This window comes from Anser cygnoides, chromosome 5 (genome assembly GCF_040182565.1).
Source record: "Anser cygnoides isolate HZ-2024a breed goose chromosome 5, Taihu_goose_T2T_genome, whole genome shotgun sequence".
Taxonomy (NCBI): Eukaryota; Metazoa; Chordata; class Aves; order Anseriformes; family Anatidae; genus Anser; species Anser cygnoides.
Genome location: NC_089877.1, coordinates 55,748,387 through 55,766,941, shown reverse-complemented (window position 1 = coordinate 55,766,941; position 18,555 = coordinate 55,748,387). Strand labels below are relative to the sequence as shown.

Here is an 18,555-nt window from a genome sequence, read left to right as displayed (position 1 = left end):
GTCAGCACTTTCCGCGTAAGGAGCTGGATGCCAAGAGATGTCCTCGAGGTGAAAGGCTCCCACACTCATTACCGCTCACAAATCACTCCCTGGGGATCTCTGGGTGATTGCTGGCTGCGCTGAAATCTGTACTCTAACAGGCAAAAAAAAAAATTTAATCAGCGATGCTCAGCAGGAACAGCTTGAAGGAAGGTCCACAGTGCGCAGAGGGCAGGGCGCACGCTCGTCCATGGCCTCAGCATCCCACAGCATGTCTGAGGCAGGTGGGAGAGGAGAAACCACTCAGTCCCCATGCAGCGAGAGGTGCCGCAAGACATCAAGGCAGGGTGGGGTGAGCCTCCCCTCGCACACAGTCTGGGTTCACACACCCCTGTTTTTGCTTTTTTGTGCCCTGTTTTCACCCAGCAATCAGGCAGAGGTCTAACATACCCAATCTGTCCTGTGCTCATCAATGGGAAATCTTGCCCACGAAGGGACAGGCCCCATTCCTGCTGCTCTGATAGGATGGGGCAGGGCAGTTACAGGAATCCAAGTGAATCCCCTGGTATTGGGACAGCTGCAATGTGGCTGGGAGCAGGGGGACAGAACAGCCTAGGACAGGACAGGACGGGACAACCCAGCGTTTGCTCTGTGTTTCTCCTGGGACTGGAGCGTGCCCCCCTCTGCCCCAGCTCGTGCTTCTGCTGTAGCACCACGACGCAGCTGCTCCCAAGGAGCAGGCAGTGCAACAGGAGGCTGAACGAGGGCGAGGCTGGGGTCAGGCAGAGGCACAGAGAGAGAAACAAAGATGAAAGGAAGCAGAAATCGATCTCCAGAAATGAAAGCTGCTGCCCCAGCCCAGAGATTAGCACATTTACTCCTTGCTGCCTGCCAGTGCAAGTGCTAACTGCCTGTGATCATCGGCGCTCTCATGAGACCCCACCTGGAGCACTGTGCTCAGCTCAGGGGCCCCAGCGTAAGAAAGACATCGACCTGTTAGAGCAGGTCCAGAGGAGGCCACGAGGATGATTGGGGGCTGGAGCACCTCTTCTAAAGAGAGGCTGAGAGGGCTGGGATTGTTTAGCCTGGAGAAAAGAAGGCTCCAGGGAGACCTTATAGCTGCCTTCCAGTACCTAAAGGAGGCCTACAGGAAAGCTGGGGAGGGACTCTTTGTCAGGGGGTGGAGTGACAGGACAAAGGGGAACGGCTTTAAATTTAAAGAGGGTTGGTTTAGATTAGATATAAGGAAGAAATTCCTCACTCAGTGGGTGGTGAGGCACTGGAAGAGATTGCCCAGAGAAGCTGTGGATGCCCCATCCCTGGGGGCGTTCAAGGCCAGGCTGGATGGGGCTTTGAGCAACCTGGGCTGGTGGGAGGTGTCCCTGCCCATGGCAGGGGGTTGGAACTGGGTGGTCTTTAAGGTCCTTTCCAACCCAAACCACTCTGTGATTCTGTGACGCTGCAGGGAGGCCAAGCACTGCAGAATGGCAAGCCACACACAGCAGAGGCTTGACTTACCCAGCACTGAATTATAAACTGGTATCAGAGCCAGAGGTACTATTCACTTTAGTCATTCAACCCAGTGCCTCTCTGAATTCCCCTGCTGGACAACCACATCTCTTCTTGCAGTCTACAAGTCGCAGCCTGTAGCAGAAATAAGAAACACAGGGAGCTTCTCCTCCCATAGCAGTCCTCAGCAGGCACTTCTAGCCTGGGAAGGGAGCCCAATGATTGCTGAGGTGGCACGAAACACTGATGGTTGTGACCATTGATCCCTGAGGTGGGTGATGTGGCCCCGACTCCCTGCAGCCCTCCAAATGGCCAAGCTGCAATAACAACATCCCCAGAAAACCATTTAGGACAGAGGAAAATTACTCTGTGATAAAAATAATAGCGGGGGCAGATGGCACAGGATGAGACACCATGTGAGATTCTCATTTATCTGAGAAAACATTAATGTCACAGGTGTGACAGCACAATCTGCATCGCCACAGCCCATCCCTGGTGGCAGAGGAGCTGTGCAGCAGCCAGCCAGGGAGCTGAGGCTGGACATTTGGCCAGCCCTGGAGCCCAGGCGCTGTGGAGCTCAGCTGGCTGGTGTGTGCCTCCAGCAGCCCCATGGCCGCCTTCCCTGTGAGGTGCGGGCAGGAGGAGCCAGCCAGAAACAACGTGCTCTCTGATGGTGTCGAATGAAGAGGAACCATCCAGCGCTTCGTGTGTAATCACAGAACGTCCCAAGCTGGAAGGGACCCACAAGGGTCATCGAGTCCAACTCCTGGCTGTGCACAGGACCACTGATTTTTATCAGCCCACATGCCTGAGCGTGGTGTACAAACACTGCTTGAGCTCTAGCAGGCTTGGTGCTGTGACCACTGCCCTGGGGAGCCTGTCCCAGTGCCCGACCACCCTCTGGGTGCAGAACCTTTCCCTCACACCCAGCCTGACCCTCCCCTGTCCCAGCTCCATGCCGTTCCCTCGGGTCCTGTCGCTGTCCCCAGAGAGCAGAGCTCAGCGCCTGCCCCTCCGCTCCCCTCGTGAGGGAGCTGCAGGCCGCCATGAGGCCTCCCCTCGGCCTGCTCTGCTCTGGGCTGAACAACCGAGGGACCTCAGCTGCTCCTCGTACATCCTCCCCTCCAGACCCCTCACTATCTTTGTAGCCCTCCTTTGGACACTCTCTAATAGTTTTATGTCCTTCTTATATTGTGGTGCCCCGGACTGCCCACAGTGCTGGAGGTGAGGCCGCACCAGCTCAGAGCAGGCCGATCCCTCCCCTCGCCCGGCCAGCAGTGCCGTGCCTGATGCACCGCAGGGTACATTTGGCCCTTCTGGCTGCCAGGGCACGCTGCTGGCTCACGTTCAACTTGCTGTCGACCAGAACCCCCAGACCTCTTTTCATGGGGCTGCTCTCCAGCCTCTTGTACCCCTGTCTGTACAGATATCCAGGGGTGCCCCTTTCCAAGTGCAGAATCTGGCACTTGTTTTTGTTAAATGTCATACTCCTGGTGATTACCCAGCCCTCTAATTTGTCAGGCTTTCTCTGCAAGGCCTCTTTACCCTTGACAGAGTCAACAGCTTCTCCCAATTTAGTGTCATCCACAAACTTATGGATGGCACTGGGTAGACAGCTTGTACATGATGCACAGAGACAAGAAGCCTGAGGTGAGCAAAGGAGGAGGCTGGCACCTTCCCCAGGGATGTGGTGGAGCATTGTGCTCCACTGGGGGAGTTGGAGGGGCACAGACTCTTCCAAATGTCACTGCGGGGAGAGCAACACCGGAATGTGGGTGATGATGGATCAGCTATTTCACGAGGAGGAAGGACAGGTGGGATGCCAATGGCCATTTGAACTCAGAAGTTGCACATGCTTATCTTGGAGCCTCAAGCAGATCAAATGCTCTCTGCACATGGGCAAGGAGCAGCTACAGAGCTACATCATGCATGGATTTGGGATCTGAGCAACCTGACTTGTTTTTCAAGTCCTGAGCCAATGCTCTGCCAGACACTTTAACCAGCCCACTTCATCCCCCTGCACTCAGAAAAGATTTCTTTTTAAACCCTGATGTTACAAGCCTCCACCTTCTGCCCTGGGACACGAGCTAAGGGGGCAATAGCTGGGGACCAGCTCAGGCCTTGCCTGCTGGCAGTGACAGGGGCACGCTGAGAAGCACCTCACCAACCGCCCTCAGACAGATGCTGTTTTTACCAGCCAAGGCTGATTGAAACAATCTCCTCTGCAGGAACTGCTGTTTTGGCACAAAGCAGCAGTCGAGTGTCCATAGCAATGTCTGCAAACAACTCCTGCCTCTAATCAGCTCAGCCATGCTGTCAAAACACAGGTTTCCACCAGCTGTAGCCGGTACCACAAGTTGTGGCCAAACACCTCTTAATCCAATTTGCAGTTCCTGTGGCGAAAGCCATTCCCATGGAGTCTCATCCACATTTGTCAGCCTGGCCCATGGGCACTCAGCTCTCCCACTGTCTCCCAGTTTGAGCCATTTTCCATTTTCATGAGCCCATGGGACACACAAGAGCAGGAAGCATGTTCCAGCATCAGCTACTGACAGACCCAGCCCTGGTGGCCACGCCAATGGACCAAAGAGCTTGGGTGGACTTGCCCTCTCTAGGTGCCACTGTGACCTTACAGTTTGCCTGATCAAGGGTATTTCTACATCGTGATTTCTCCCAGGGTGCTTTCCATGCCCAGCTTCTGGAAAATTAACAGCCACAGCAAAACTGTTTTGCCAGTTTGCTTGGTTGAGTCACCCCAAGGCTCCAGTTTTGGTAGTTCTGGCAAACTTCCTTCTGGCAAACTTCCCAAAGAAGCAGGTGATCACAAAGGGTGGCAAGAGAGGACATGGGCCGTTGCCTGTTTAGGCAAAGAGCAGAAGTTTGGCACCACACAGGGACAAACCAGGAGCTATGCGACAGTGACAGCCTTCAGGCCTCAACCCAGCTGCGCAGGAAGCAACCACACAGCTGACTCATGGAACAACAGCTTTGGGGAAGGAAGGGGGTGATCACCTCTTTCACCACTTCTTTTGACCACTGGCTATTTCAGCCTTCCTCAAACAATTCCAGGACTTTGACACAGCAAAGCAGACAATCCTGGTGAGCTGGGGAGTTTTCAAAACCTTCCGCAGGGCCAGGAAGTCAGAGGCTTTGAAAACATTTATCTTTACCAAACAGTAAGCAAACCCAAGGCTTGAAATGCTAGAAAACTTATTAAATTACATTAAAAAATAATAATTCCCCTGCGGTTCTTGCAAGTGATGACCCCAGCACCCTGTCCATGTCCAGGAGATGTACACGACTGCACAGCACCCTCTGTAGACAACACCAGGAGCTCTTCACTCCGCTGTCACCAGCTGCTTCATGCTTCAAGAGCTGGCACACCACTGCTGTCACCCGAGGCAACGCATCACCTTCCTGGGGAAAGCACGCTACAGAGCTGGAAGTGACCTGTTGTGCAACAGAAAGCACCTATAAAACCTTATTCTTGCCAGGAACAGGGTAGCATATCACTTCGATTATAATTCATGGCTGGAGGAAGGAGCAGGAGGGAGACGAGGAGAGGATCGGTGTTTGCTTTTGTGTTTAAAGCAATTCGCTGCTTCTCCACCTATCCTGCTGCACTGTAACAACATCAGGGTCAAGTCTGAACAGCACCAAACAAAAAATTTGGAAAAAGAATGAGCTCTGGGGTAGCAAAGATTGCTCTTCCTTATGAAGGCTCTGCTTGAAGGTAACGCACTAAGTTAAAAGACGAGGAGTCTCGCCCTCTTTTTGTGCTCCACAGCAAGGTAAGAGCTTTTACTCAGTGTGGCCTCGAGTGCTGGCCATGGGAGCAGGAGTGGCAAATGCGATGTGCAGGGCAGGGTACGCCAGAGCATCCAGAGTCACTTACAAGTGACTTCTTTCAGCAGCAGAAGGGAATGTACACTTCAGTCCCGCTGTGCGCGGCCAGAATTGCATTTCTTAGCCGCCCTTCCCTCTCACCCTGTCCACCTTCCTGTGTTCGCCTTTTGCTTGTTGTCCCTATTTAAAAAAAAAAAAAAAAATCTCAAAAAGAGCACCCTGGTGCCCCAGGCTTTCCATCACATTTAAACTACCTGCCACCAATGGGGGTAGCTGCTGGGTGCGAAGACAGACCAGCGTAACACACAGTAGAGATGACGCGCTTCATACACCACCCCTGGGAATCTGCTTCCACCACCACGATGAATGTGAAACGTGGTGGAAATATTATTGCTTCAGCCACTTCAAACCACCATTGTACTTTTGCAGACTGCACTGTTACCCATGATTTCATATAAAACCACCCCCACCCCCCTTCGTTAAATACATTTGATGAAAAAAAGAAAAAAAACACTAATGACACGGGAGAAGAATAAAAATCTATGTTTTAGGACATTCAAGCCACACCATCTCTCCCTTCACTCGTCTATTTGGGAAAGCAAAAGGCACAAGGGCATGAAAAGCCATTTCAATTATTTCTACTCCATTTGCTTGAGGACTCTTGACATTGATGTTAGAATGAACACCATCGCCTGACTTACTCTAACCGAGTTATCGCATGGAAAGTAGGACTCTGATAACATTTATGGCAAATTTCCTGCAAAGAGGAAGGGAAATGTCATAAGGCTGATCAGGTGTGCAAAGCACTGAACAGCCACGGTATCAGTGGGTACACAGAGGAGAAATGATGTGTCTTTAGACCCTGTCTGCAAGGCAACACCAATCATTCAAATTCAACACACCATTTTTTTTTAAAAAATATGATTTCCTACTTAGATTTATTTTTCCTTTAATAACACAGTTTAGCATTTCAGAGTTTGGCATTCTATACTCTTACACACTGTCCTTGTTTATTAGCATTTAAACACAAAAAGACATAGCAAGACCTCCAAACACAAATAAATACAAAAACACAATATACAGTAAACTGAAATACAACATAGAATAATGCTATTGGGAAATTAAGACATGTTGCTAATTCTCTTTTTTTTTTATTATTATCTTAACAACATGGTTATTGCTGAGCAATAAATTATACATTTTAAAGTTGTTTTTCCCCCTAAAAGAAAAGGACGAGAACCACTGGTTACCAGATCACTTGCACTGTATCCTTACAGCTATTGATAATTAAGACAGGCAGAATATACACAATCAAATGAGGTTGGCCTTCTTTGGTCTTTGTTTTTGATCATAAAACTGAACACAAGTGTACCGTTCACTGAAGAGTATGAGATTAAAGAAATGGTTACACAAGTTTTAAACACGTTAATTTGTACATTGTTCTTGATCACTGATGTCTTTTCCATAGATATTTCTTACAGAATTTCTTGGAAACAAATGTCAGCTTTAGTTTTCCCGATTACTATGTTGTTCCATGCATCTTAAAGGTTATCCTACTTGTTTAAGAGAAATGGACCTATGTCTAGTCCACCGTCTCCTAATAGGGTATTTTTCACAGCTCTCTAGTCACAACTAAATCATTGGAGTTTTATAGCTTGTAGAAAAAATCCTGAACTTTGCTTTTTTTTTTCTATAAAACTGAAAAAATATATTAACTGAACAACAGCTATAAGAAAAACAAAATAGGTGGATCACATGATGCATCAGCAACAATGGAAGCTTGTACCTTCCCATTCCACAAGTACAGATTATACAACTCTCTGCCAGTGACGCAGGTCATAGTTGGAAGATGTGTCCTTTCAAAGGTGAGCTATTTTCAAATCCAAAGCTCAGAACACTACGCAAGAAAATGACCCTTACGGATGGATAATGCTGGTTTATCTCAGTAACCCTTAGACAGAGTCAAATTTTATCACTACGCATCGCACTGCCAGCAATGGAGCGTGTGAACACCGGCATCGCTAAGAAGTTAAAAAGTCCTTGCAGAACTGGCAACCAAATTAAAAGCTTAGTTCCAAAGGACCAGAAACACAAACACCACACAGAGACGACAAACCCTTCCCTGAATGGGTAGGTAAGTAAGCCACAGAGTTGGGATCCAGATCTGAATTTCACATCAAGTATGGGATGTTTGGATCCAGGATTTTGGTTCAGGTGCTCCTCTGTGAAATTTAGAACTTATTTGAACCCTAAGGAACTAATCCTAACTTGGAGGGAAAAAAGATAAAATAAAACAAAACACAGCCTAGTATCTACACTAAGATCATGAAATGGAAGACAGAAGCTGCAGTCTTGCCTATGAATTAGAAGAGAAATAGGAATAGTCAGATCCCTTATGTCTCATGTATCTCTAACTCTTCCAAATCTTAAGAGGATGTCCCTGAATTGGTATTCCAAAGTTTTCCACAACCTTCATTATCTGGTGCTTCTCAGCAAAGGCCTAGATTAAGAGGCAGGAAAGATCAACTAAGCCCTCCGTAATTTGGTTTAAAGAAAAACAAGAAACCACAAGAAAGAAATGGTCAGTCACACTACAGGCTGGCAGAACAAAGATGAATCCACTTTCAAATGGTATTGTTCTCCCTCCTCAGCTGAGCGTCAACTGAGGCTTTGTTGGGCGATTCTGAACAACCAGAGCAGGACACACGTTTGCTGCTGTTACTCACACGTTGTGCTGGCCTTCCCCTCTGCAAAGCAGTCAGGTCACTAGCAATGTCTGGGCTGCCATACACACACAACCCCAAATCATGACAGCTTGTATGTTTAAATTCTAGCCCTTACTGTCTTGATGTGGGCCTTTAAGGTACATCGACTTGTTTTTCTGTTCCTTTGAGGGGCAAATGCATTAATAATTAAACCCACTGATTTGAAGATGACACCAAGGAACTGGAACCTCTCATTTAGCACTGGCTCCAGGAGATCCCTTTCGTCACATCTCATCCTCAATTTCCTTTTTCCAGAAGAGGAACAGTACTTGCTAAAAGAGGAAAACGTTTGCAGATGCAGAATACTTACTACCCCTGTACAGAGCACTAGAAGCTACTCTCAGACAGACTGAATTCCAGAACTGAGCAGTTTTATTGCAGTAGCTAAGATTCCTAGGTCAACCAGAACATAGAGGTATTGACCGAACAGGATAGGAATCTGAAGAAGAGATCCAGCTTTTTTATTATCTTTTGTTCCCAAATTAAAAAGAAAAATTGAGTTTGCAATTAACAAGTTGCCCATCTCTCTGCTAGTTTAAAAAACAGGAATCTCCTAATTAGCTGAGTATGAGGAAGGACGTGTCCTAGATGACATTCCAAGGTCTCCAGAAAGGCTAAGCAAATCGCTCATTTTCCCAGTCAACAAATGGTTTGTTTGCTATGCGCAAGCCTTCAAACCTGAAAGATGGGAATCCAAAGTTTGCCCTTAGCCCAGACCCTCCCTTAGCAGCAGCAAGTTATATTTGCACCACTTGATCAAGTATAAACCGGGGGAAAAGGGTTTTGTTTCATCACTTCTACATAAAGAAAAGACTTTGCATATATATGTGCATGCATGTCTGTACGCATATGTATGTACCTACACATGTATTTTAAAGAGCAAGAACTAAGAGATTAGGTATACAACCCAAGAATTTTTCCCCCTCACCTATTTGTATATTTGCATAGTTAAATCATAACAAGGCATCAATACTGCAGTAACATTTTTCATTCTTTTGCGGTGCAGGCAACTTTTCTTGTCACTCCCTACACGCTTCTGTCTTGGACCAAACAGCACCAGTGTTTTAAAAACAGAACAAAAAGAAAAAATAAAATTAAAAAAAATATCACACACAACAGAAACCTTGCATTGTTGGTGAACTGCCTATTACGTGTGATGGAATACAAATAGGTGGTACCTTTTAAACTCAACAAGCCAAAATCGTGGCAAGCCGAGAAACACGAGCGATACAATCACAACCTAACACTCATGGGTTCAACACTTAAATTACACCTAACACAAATCTCTATTACCTTTGCATTTGAGAAATTCACCAGGCACAGAAACAGGCACATATCTTCAACTTTCCTTTTCCAAGTAGGAGAACCCACTGGAAAAGGACATAAACCGTTTTTCATATTTATAAGAAAGCTAGCATGTTACCCACATTTTTCGTCAAAATTACGCCACCTTTCCCATTTTCCTATTGCACATTCTCTTTGTGAAGAACATTTACAGTACAAGGCTGAAATCCACATTGCATATTGTAAGTCAGCAGTTGAAGGTGTACCATGTAGACAGTAACTGAAACAAGACCCCTTTAGTCAGATCAGAGAAGTAATGCAGACACGGTCAATCATAATAATCGCGGATTGGTCTTTGAACCAAAATAGTTTCATCCTGTTTAGAATTCGAGACTTTCTAAATAACAGATGCGTGCCCCCGTGCTGAACAGTGCACAGGAAGGGCAACATCCAGATTCTCACTGGCATCTCCCTAGAGAAAGCTGGAAATGAAAGGAAAGAGGCTTGCACATCACCTGGAGCGTCATCATTAAGAAAGAACACTAGCAAGAGACTTCGGTTGTGCACTGCTAAGAACTACTAAGCAGAGGGAAAAAAAGGTTCCACTGCAGAAACACTGTTCATAGTAATGGAAATACTCTGGGACCCCTTTATGCAATAATGGCACACCACACGAGTTGCCACACAACTTGCCAGGGGTTCGAGAGTAGTCTGGGGGCAGACTGTTGCCTTATGAACCATTTTGAATAGACCTTCCCTAAAAACCTTTGGATATCTGGGTCAGAAACACATAGGAAAAAGGATAAAGGGCATTTCAATGATAGGAAAAAAAAAAGATAAATAATTTAAAGTGTTGAGTAAAGCACCAGGTATCTTTCCTTCCAATTTAGAGAATATACAGCGGCCCTGTTTTCACAAAATGCTACATACTCCTTGCTGGAAAGCAGAGGAAACTGATTTCTATGTACACAGTAAGAACTCTGCAGAGATGGCCTGTGAGTTCTGCGGACAGAGGGGTGTTACGGTCAAGGCTTCGGGTATTCCACAGCAGGCGGTGTTTACATTTGTGTAGCAAGATCCCGGATTTCACAGTACGCAGGGTTGGCAAACTGGAAATTCTCTGGCAGCTTCATGTAGTTTTAAAAAGTAAGTGCAGTAGGCCTCCGTTTTATTAACTGTGATAAAAAGCATATATGCAAAAATATTTTTATATTGATAGCACATTACTGCATTATAAAAGCTGCCCAAGTGAAGCTGAAGACTCTGGCAGCTGGTGCTTTTGGCACTTGGGAGATGTGGAAAGCAGCATAGAGATCTGTGAAATAACAACAGTGACTGATGTTTCTGCTACAGTGATCGGCATTAATAGAGTTAGCAGTGTTCATATTTGAACTTCTCTATGAAGTTTCTGAGTCAATATCCCGCTAAGAGGAGATATTCAGATCTCTTAAAGCTACTAGTTTAGGCTGTGTGCAGACTCAGGAAGACTTCCCTATTAGTTTACACTTTTCACATGTTTCAAAGTCCTCTTTCAATCATAAAGGCTGGAAACTCTTTTTTTTTCCTCCTCTTTTAGAGCCTGGATTTAGAAGCGCAATTCTGTCACAGGAGCTGGAAACTTTAGTCACAAATCTGCAGAATATGCTGGGCCCTGCTTACACCAGAAATCTCCTCCAAGTCCCAGATTGCAACAGGATATAAACTGTTTTGAGATGGCCAAACGTTTTCATTTAAGTTTGCAAGACATGCATTAGCAATGGGAGGAGAGTCCTTTGGACATTTCCACTTGGGAATCCTGTTTTCAGTAAAATTCTGTGATGCACAAACACAAAAGCTCAGCTGCCTACATTCACAATTATTAAAATGACACGAGTTGAGCGAACCTCCGCCCGAAAGCGTAAGTGATGGGTTTGCTTGTGCAGCCTGCATAAAACTGCAAGTGCCATGTAATTATATCTACAGATATAGATGCAGGTATATCTATAGATATTTATCTCTTGTGCAGAACGTCCTCCTTCTGTGCTAGAAATTCAATGCTAGCACGTGCCTCCATATTTTAGCTTGCACCTGTTGACAGCTGTGTACCATAACGGGAATACAGTACCGGGACAATGGAAGGCAAGAAAAGGAAGACAAATTGCCACTGACGGTCGTGACTGTCAGCAGCAGGCAGTATTCTAGCAGGTGCCTGGAAAACCCATGAAGACCACTTAGCATGCATTGTATATTCATAAATACTTCTTGCAGGCACTGTGTGTGAAGGCACAGCCAAAAAAGACAAGAGCAAAGACAAGCTGAAATACAAAGGCATGAATTCAACTGCACCTTAGACAAAAATTGTGACTATGCCTCAAAAAGCAGAAAGCTGATACGACCTGACGTTAAAGACTAAGATGCACCATCTTCTTTCAACAAGCCCATGAAGGCTTAACACAGCGGTGCAAGCCCGCTCTGCTGAAGCGGTTCTTGGATTTTAAAAAGCACCACGGTCAGGCTATGTCACTAGACTTGCTTGTCACAGGCTATTAAATAGAAGCAGATGAACACAGCAGGTTGCAATCAGCATGTTTCAGTGCTAGCAAATGCTTTCCACTAAAGTTCAGGCTGTTAGAGTAAAGAAGCCTGGGCATTCCCTGTTAGGATGCTCGTCTACCATGAAAAGCTGCCATGAGCATATATATTCACAGCCCCACAGAGTTCTCGGATGAGTCTGTTTAAAGTGATGCCACCTTACGACCACAGGCATTAGAGGAAAAAATGTCGCCTTCCTTCACGCTGGCCATGGAGACTGTCTAGTCCGAGCTCCATAGGAGCACTGGGCATAACGTTTTGGCACCTGAGTACGGTGGATTCTGCAATGGCCAAGTCATAGAAGCTCCAGAAGCCAGAGAAATCGGTTTTGGCTTCGATTTTGCACATCACAAGGTGCCTACGGGCTCTGAAGACAAGGCTAAACATTATGCCTGAAGTCCAATTAAACTACCATTTCAGATATCAGAATTAATCTGAATAAAAAGCTATGGTTTATAAGCAGCACAGCACACCTAAGGCACATGTATGCATGCAAGCCACCATCACTGTATTAAGACATGGCTGATTTGTCCTTAAGAAGCAATGGCTGCTAGTACGGAACAAACATACAGGCTTTTTTCAGCACTAATCCTCCTCCCCAATACTGAATATACTATATACTGCTGACAGCATAATGTGCAACATATATAGCTTGATTGGAAAGCATGGGGCAGAACTTTAAAAAATGTACAGGATTCCGTTTAGAACTCCAAAGTTCAACAAATGCCCTATTTTAGGGTGAAAACAATTATAAATCTGATAATGATGCACAGCATCCATGAGTGATTTTTCCTTAATTTTGAAATAGTGTCATTAACTACGACATATATTGTAGGTTTACATTTCTAAAGAGAAATAACAGAATTGAATAGTTTTTTTTCCTATCACAAGTGATAACCAGTGTTTGATTTCTTCTATTTTTCTTCCAAGAAATATCAGTCTATCAACAGTTTTAAAATAAAATGTTTTCTGTAACAATAGAACTTTAAATAAAAATATGATTTTGATTCAGATACTTTTGAGAAGACATGGATACTTTTCCAAGATCTTCTGACAAAGTAATTATTAAAACAGAGACCAGATGAGGCCTTAAAAAGACAATATACTATATTTCAGACAAGATTGCACCTCAGTTTTTCAAATAATATAATTGCAACATTACTTCATTTCTTCTTTTAACATGCTGACAATTTCCAGCTAGCCCACATGTGAATGTTTTTTTTTTGTATTCTAGCTTAAAGAAATAAAAGTCAGTAATTTATTCAGCACATACTGTATATGTCTTTTCACCTCCAATTGACTAGATCATTAATAAGTTAAAAACAAAAACAAAAACCCTCTCTGACCATAATCATTATCCTCATGAGGGATAAATGATTCTTCAGAGTTTAAGTGTCGCTAGTTCTATTAAAAAATACACCATGGTATGATTTCTTAATGTGTTGCTACTTTCGCAATTGGACCCTATGCAGTTATGCCTTCAAACTCTTCCGTCTGTGCCACAAGGTGGTTCTGTGAGCTTTAGGACCTCTGATTGAAGACAAACTGATACAAAACCCCCAAACGGAGTTGTCTTCTGTTTAATCTGCCTCCCCCATCGTATGTCAGGGGTCTGGTAGATCCGATGTATCCACTATGACTTTAATAAAAATAGTATCATCTTTAATATACGTTCCATTCTCTAGAACAGTTTGAGCCACAAAGACTGGGCAGCCAGACGCAATGTTCATTTCTCCAGTTGGCTTCTTGAAACTGCTGCTGTTGGGATCTGGCTTGAAAGCATCTCCTAAGTGGCGTCGGGACGGTCCCTGATCCATTAGCATTAGAGTCACTTTCTGCTTAAATGGCCAAGGAAGCAATGCATCATATTCTCCACGCATTATGACGAAAAACAGTGACAAGTGCGTCCCCTTTCCCATGCCATCTCCGTTAAGGTAAACTCTGGCACACATCTTGTAGCCAAAGTATCCAGTATAAAAGGGTTGGCTGTACAAGGACAGAGTCTTCCCCATGACTGCCTCTTGCTTCCGACGTTTATAATCTCGAATTTTCCAAATTAGTACTCCGTTGTAACTGGCAGTTTCTAGAACTTGGAATCGGAGGTCCATGTCAGCCAGCCGAATATCATGAACACTCAGCATCTGATCGTGCCTGTTCAGCTGTGTCTCTAGCAGGCCTGTTAGAAAATGGAGAGGACTGGGGTAAGAGAAGAGTTTTTTCTCAAGATTGTAAAAAATCTATCACCAATACTGCTATCGTATATGCAAACGTTTTCTTCCCCAAGAACCAAACCACATTTGGTCACTTTTGGAACAATTTCCACAGCCAACAGTTTGCCAGCCAGAAACCAGGTTAATTGGGATTTTTACATCCATGGGTATTAATGATGCATGCAGTGAAAGTCCAATCATCTAACAAATTTTGTCAGGTCAGTGAGCAATGTAACTACAGAGGCTTCCATTTTTTTGGAGAAAAGACCTGGTAGCATTATCTGTAGGTTATTATTGGCAGTGAAGGCCTTGGAAGGAGTCACAGATCCTACATAATCCCTCTGAAATTCAGAAGCACCACTGATTACTCAAAATGTTCTTCTCACACACTACTCAACTGAGAAGTGTAGTGCCTTTACCTTGTCTCAAGTTCATCATAATAGAACAGAAAATTCAAGCTTAGCTCTGCATTATATAGTCAGTCACTTCAGAGGAAGGGCTATTTTTAATGTCTCCTTTCCCTTGCATGAGAAGTAACATTACTCATTCTCTCTGCATACTGGCAAAATTGACCGACACGAAATACTGAGAAGCAGATGCATTTGTAAGGTAGGTTTTGTTTCATACACATCTGTTTAAATGTCAAGTTGCTTGCCCTTATCATTTAAAACCTTATGAATGTTCTATGCTATCTTCATAAACTCCAGGTTTTCACTTCATTCAACAAGTATGGCAATAACCTTGTTACTCAAGCACATCCCGCAGTATTCTTTGGGATACAAACAGACCTCTGTAATAGACAGCAGAACAGGTGATTTCAAGTGGGTAACAGTAATGTTGATCTATTCATGGGTAAGAACAGTAATAAGAGATGACTTGTCAATACAGATACAGCATTGAAAGAAGCTGCTGAAAGCTATTAGCTTTCAAAGATCAGCTGAAGAAGCATTTATAATGAACTGAAATTATAATCAAGGCAAGGGTCAAGAAAAAATAAAAAACAAGAATCAAGCCTAAAAAACGTCATGGAAGCAATGCCACATCATTAACAAACCAACTACATAGTTTCCTATTCATGAATCAGAAGGATCAGCATTTTTGATGCTCTATAAGGAAATGGCAATGGGAGTGGCATTCAAACTGTACCATTTCTCCTTTGACAACGCGCTGAGTGCTTCAGTCCCTTCTGCTTACACTTACTTGTATTTCGAGCTCCTTGCCCTGCAGTTTTGTCAACACTTTCCAGCTCAGTCACTCTGTTCTGAAGGGATTCTACACTGCTCTTCATGCTGTCAGCCTCCTCCCAGTTCTGTCGGAAGGGACGGATTTCCTTGTCCAGTTCTTTCAGTTTCTCTGCTTGACTGTCTATCACTCGCTTCATGAAACAGTAAGTTGGAGTTAAAAGAAAAAACTCAACACAACAAAAAGACGTAATTTATTCAAGATAAACAAGGATTATATATCCATAGTAAGATGCATTTCTGATATAAAAGTGTTTCACTTAGGTCAAATACTGAAGTAAAACAGAAAGTCCTGAAAATTCAGAGGAATAGCCCAAGTATTTGCAAAACACCTCAAAAGCCTTTCGTGCTGCGTAGATACTAATATTAGAGCACTATTAGAATTGTCAACACAATCACTTAAAAACAAAATTGTTAGAGTGCTCTTATCTAAAGATTTCTTTTTTAAAAGCCTTTTGATGCAAGTACAATATTCTGAATGCCTCCATATCGGTCTTACGGGCTGGAATTTGTTGGGTTTCATTTTAGAGTACTTAAGCAACATAGTATGGGCACAACAACAACTTACCATGGTGTGAATCAAGTGGCTGTTAGCGTGCATGCTTTTATCATTGGGTAAAACCAATGTAACTTACCCCTCATCAGCACTCCTGCACTCCACACGGAGCAGGACTATGAATATGTGCAGATACAGTGGCATCAGCAAGCTACAAGCTTCTATAAACCAGCTATCAATGCCTAAGTTATTTTGTGCCCATATCATTAGGAGCAAAAGCCCTAAAGCGCATAAGCAGAACTAGCACTTCTGACCCCTTAAGCACCTTTGAAATTCCCACCCTCACTTCCTAAATTGAATAAACCACATGTCCTGAAGGTGCTTGCTAGTCAAATCTTTTCAAGAAAACAAAGGAAAAAAACATAGTTGATTTTGGAAAGCCATTAAAAGCCACAGTCAAGAAAAAACATATACAGAAAGACTGTTTTTCCCAGAAAGAGGAATATTGCAAGCACCTCAGTAAATATAAAGGACAACATACTCCCCAGTCTACCTCGTATCTGGTGTACGAAATACATAGTACTTTGTTGTCACAGCTAATTTAAACTAGCAGGAATTTTAGCCAGAACCCCATATTCAGATGTAAAGTTCAAATGATAATAGAAACATTTGAGACAAGAAACTACTTTTGCTACCACCTACAGTTAAAAGTCCAAGTCTAACTTTAGAATTTATTATCATATAATGCCAACACATGTAAAAATGACTTTTCATTTATTTAAAAACAACAAAAAACAACAGAAAACAGTAGTGGCATTTGAGAACAAACCAAGAAAAAGTTATTTTGCATTTGCCTTCTGGTTACCCATGTGGATTCAATGTTCCCCACTGATGGGGAAAAACCTTCTGCCTCATGCAACCTTCATTTCCCTTTTTAGGCATTTGCTTTTTTTTTTTTTTTTTAAATCATGTGGTTTCGGTTATACTGGAAGTCTGTAATGCTTAATTGAAGGTTGTCAATTTGACAAGCCAGTTAGCAAAATCATGTTCTAGGAGTGTTTTATTTTGTTATGTCCCAAAACCACGAAGTAATCCAACATATTTCAAGATTAATTACTTATTTCTATGTTGGTGTTTTTAAAACAAGCTTATATAAACTTATATATATTGCAAGATTAGGACTTTGTGAAGGAAATCTGTGTCTTAATCTTAAACCAATGGGCTATGGTTCCATTAAATAGAACAAGCAACTTTTCTGGACACGCTAATCATCAGCTACCAACAACACAGTCGCATCCTCTCTTTTAGACTGACAGTAATCAGAAAATAAAACAGGGAACAGCTGTTTGCTATACATACAAAAAGAAACACACCAAGGAATGGCCTGAATGAACACTGTGACAGCAGAGCTACAGGACTTGGCCATTAAGTTTACTACAAACTACGGCGTGCCTAAGTCTAACATTTTTCCAGTACTCACACAAAACAAACTCTCCAATGCAAGGACAATTAACATGCTTTTGGCTTTGTACAGTGTCTCACACAGAGATGCTCTCATTTCCTGTTGGGACCTCTTGGCACTAACACAGCATCACTCAAAATAAATAAATTTTTACATGAATTGGGAGAGCGTCAAAGATGCAGAAGAGTTGTAAGCTATTTTCCTTTTAGAAGAAAGCTTTCTCGAAGTTGTTACCAGGGACCAACTTCCCTCCATCAACCTGTCTGCAATGTTCTGCTTTTGTACGTGTACCACCAATTTGGGGTTTTAGCTTCTTTTTAAGAAATGTGTAGCCTTTAATCTCCTGCACCTCCTCATGTGATTTCAAGATACAAAATCATCTGAAATAAACTTGTATCCCATTTTTAAAAAAGCAGTGGGATCTCTATGTTTTTCACCCTACAGGGAGTCAAGTCTCCCTCATGCTGGGAGATACTGATGTACTAAATCTGAACTTAATGCAGCAGTTGAGAATCTTACTCTCTCTAATTATGCCATTAGAAAGCACACAGATGTCTCATACTGTACTCATAAATTTTCAAGTAGATATCAATTTTCTGCATGAACTTTTTATTCCAGCAACTGACCTCTCCAGATCATTAATCTACAGAGCTATATACCTGAAAAACTACTCTTCTAGACATTGATTTTCATTTAAAGTTTTGGTTTGTGTAAGTTATTTTCTGAATTTTAGCACTATTATTATTAAAAGAATTCAGCAAATTTCATGAGGAGCTGACAAAACTGTATTTGCAGTTTGCTCTCTTTAAGATGTTCCTAGTGGACCCTTCCATTGCAACTGATAGAGCAAAACTGAACAACAAAAGAACACACCAGAAAAGGAACCAAAGGTACTACTTTACTGGGAAACAAATTACATATCCTTCCTCCTTTGAAGGGATGTATTATCTACCAAAAAAATTATGTTCATAAGATCGTTGTCTTTTGTCTTACATATTTCATGTCCACACTCAGTTTAAGACTTCGCTTACTAGTACGGTTCTGTATGCTCATAAAGAAACTGGATACTGGATGTGAATGCTCCTTTCCACTAGATACAAGTTGAAAAAATATCATATATCCTCTTGGTAAAGCTAGTGGAACTGCGCTAGAAAAAGCAGCAATTCTTTCCCTAGACACTAGTATATAGAAA

General features: G+C 43.3%; 1 protein-coding gene across 21 annotated transcripts in view; it reads right to left on the bottom strand.

Moving 5' to 3' along the window:
* Window positions 1-6,266: 6,266 nt before the first annotated feature.
* Window positions 6,267-18,555, bottom strand: part of TRAF3 (TNF receptor associated factor 3) — a 73,491-nt gene continuing 61,202 nt past the window's right edge. For all 21 annotated transcript variants that reach the window (XM_066998374.1, XM_066998384.1, XM_066998386.1 and 18 more), the window contains 2 exons: window positions 15,365-15,539; window positions 6,267-14,130 (listed from right to left, as the gene is read on the bottom strand). In XM_066998374.1, the coding sequence (XP_066854475.1) occupies window positions 13,559-14,130; window positions 15,365-15,539 (747 nt within the window). In that variant the 3' untranslated portion in view covers window positions 6,267-13,558. The remainder of the gene's footprint in view (window positions 14,131-15,364; window positions 15,540-18,555) is intronic.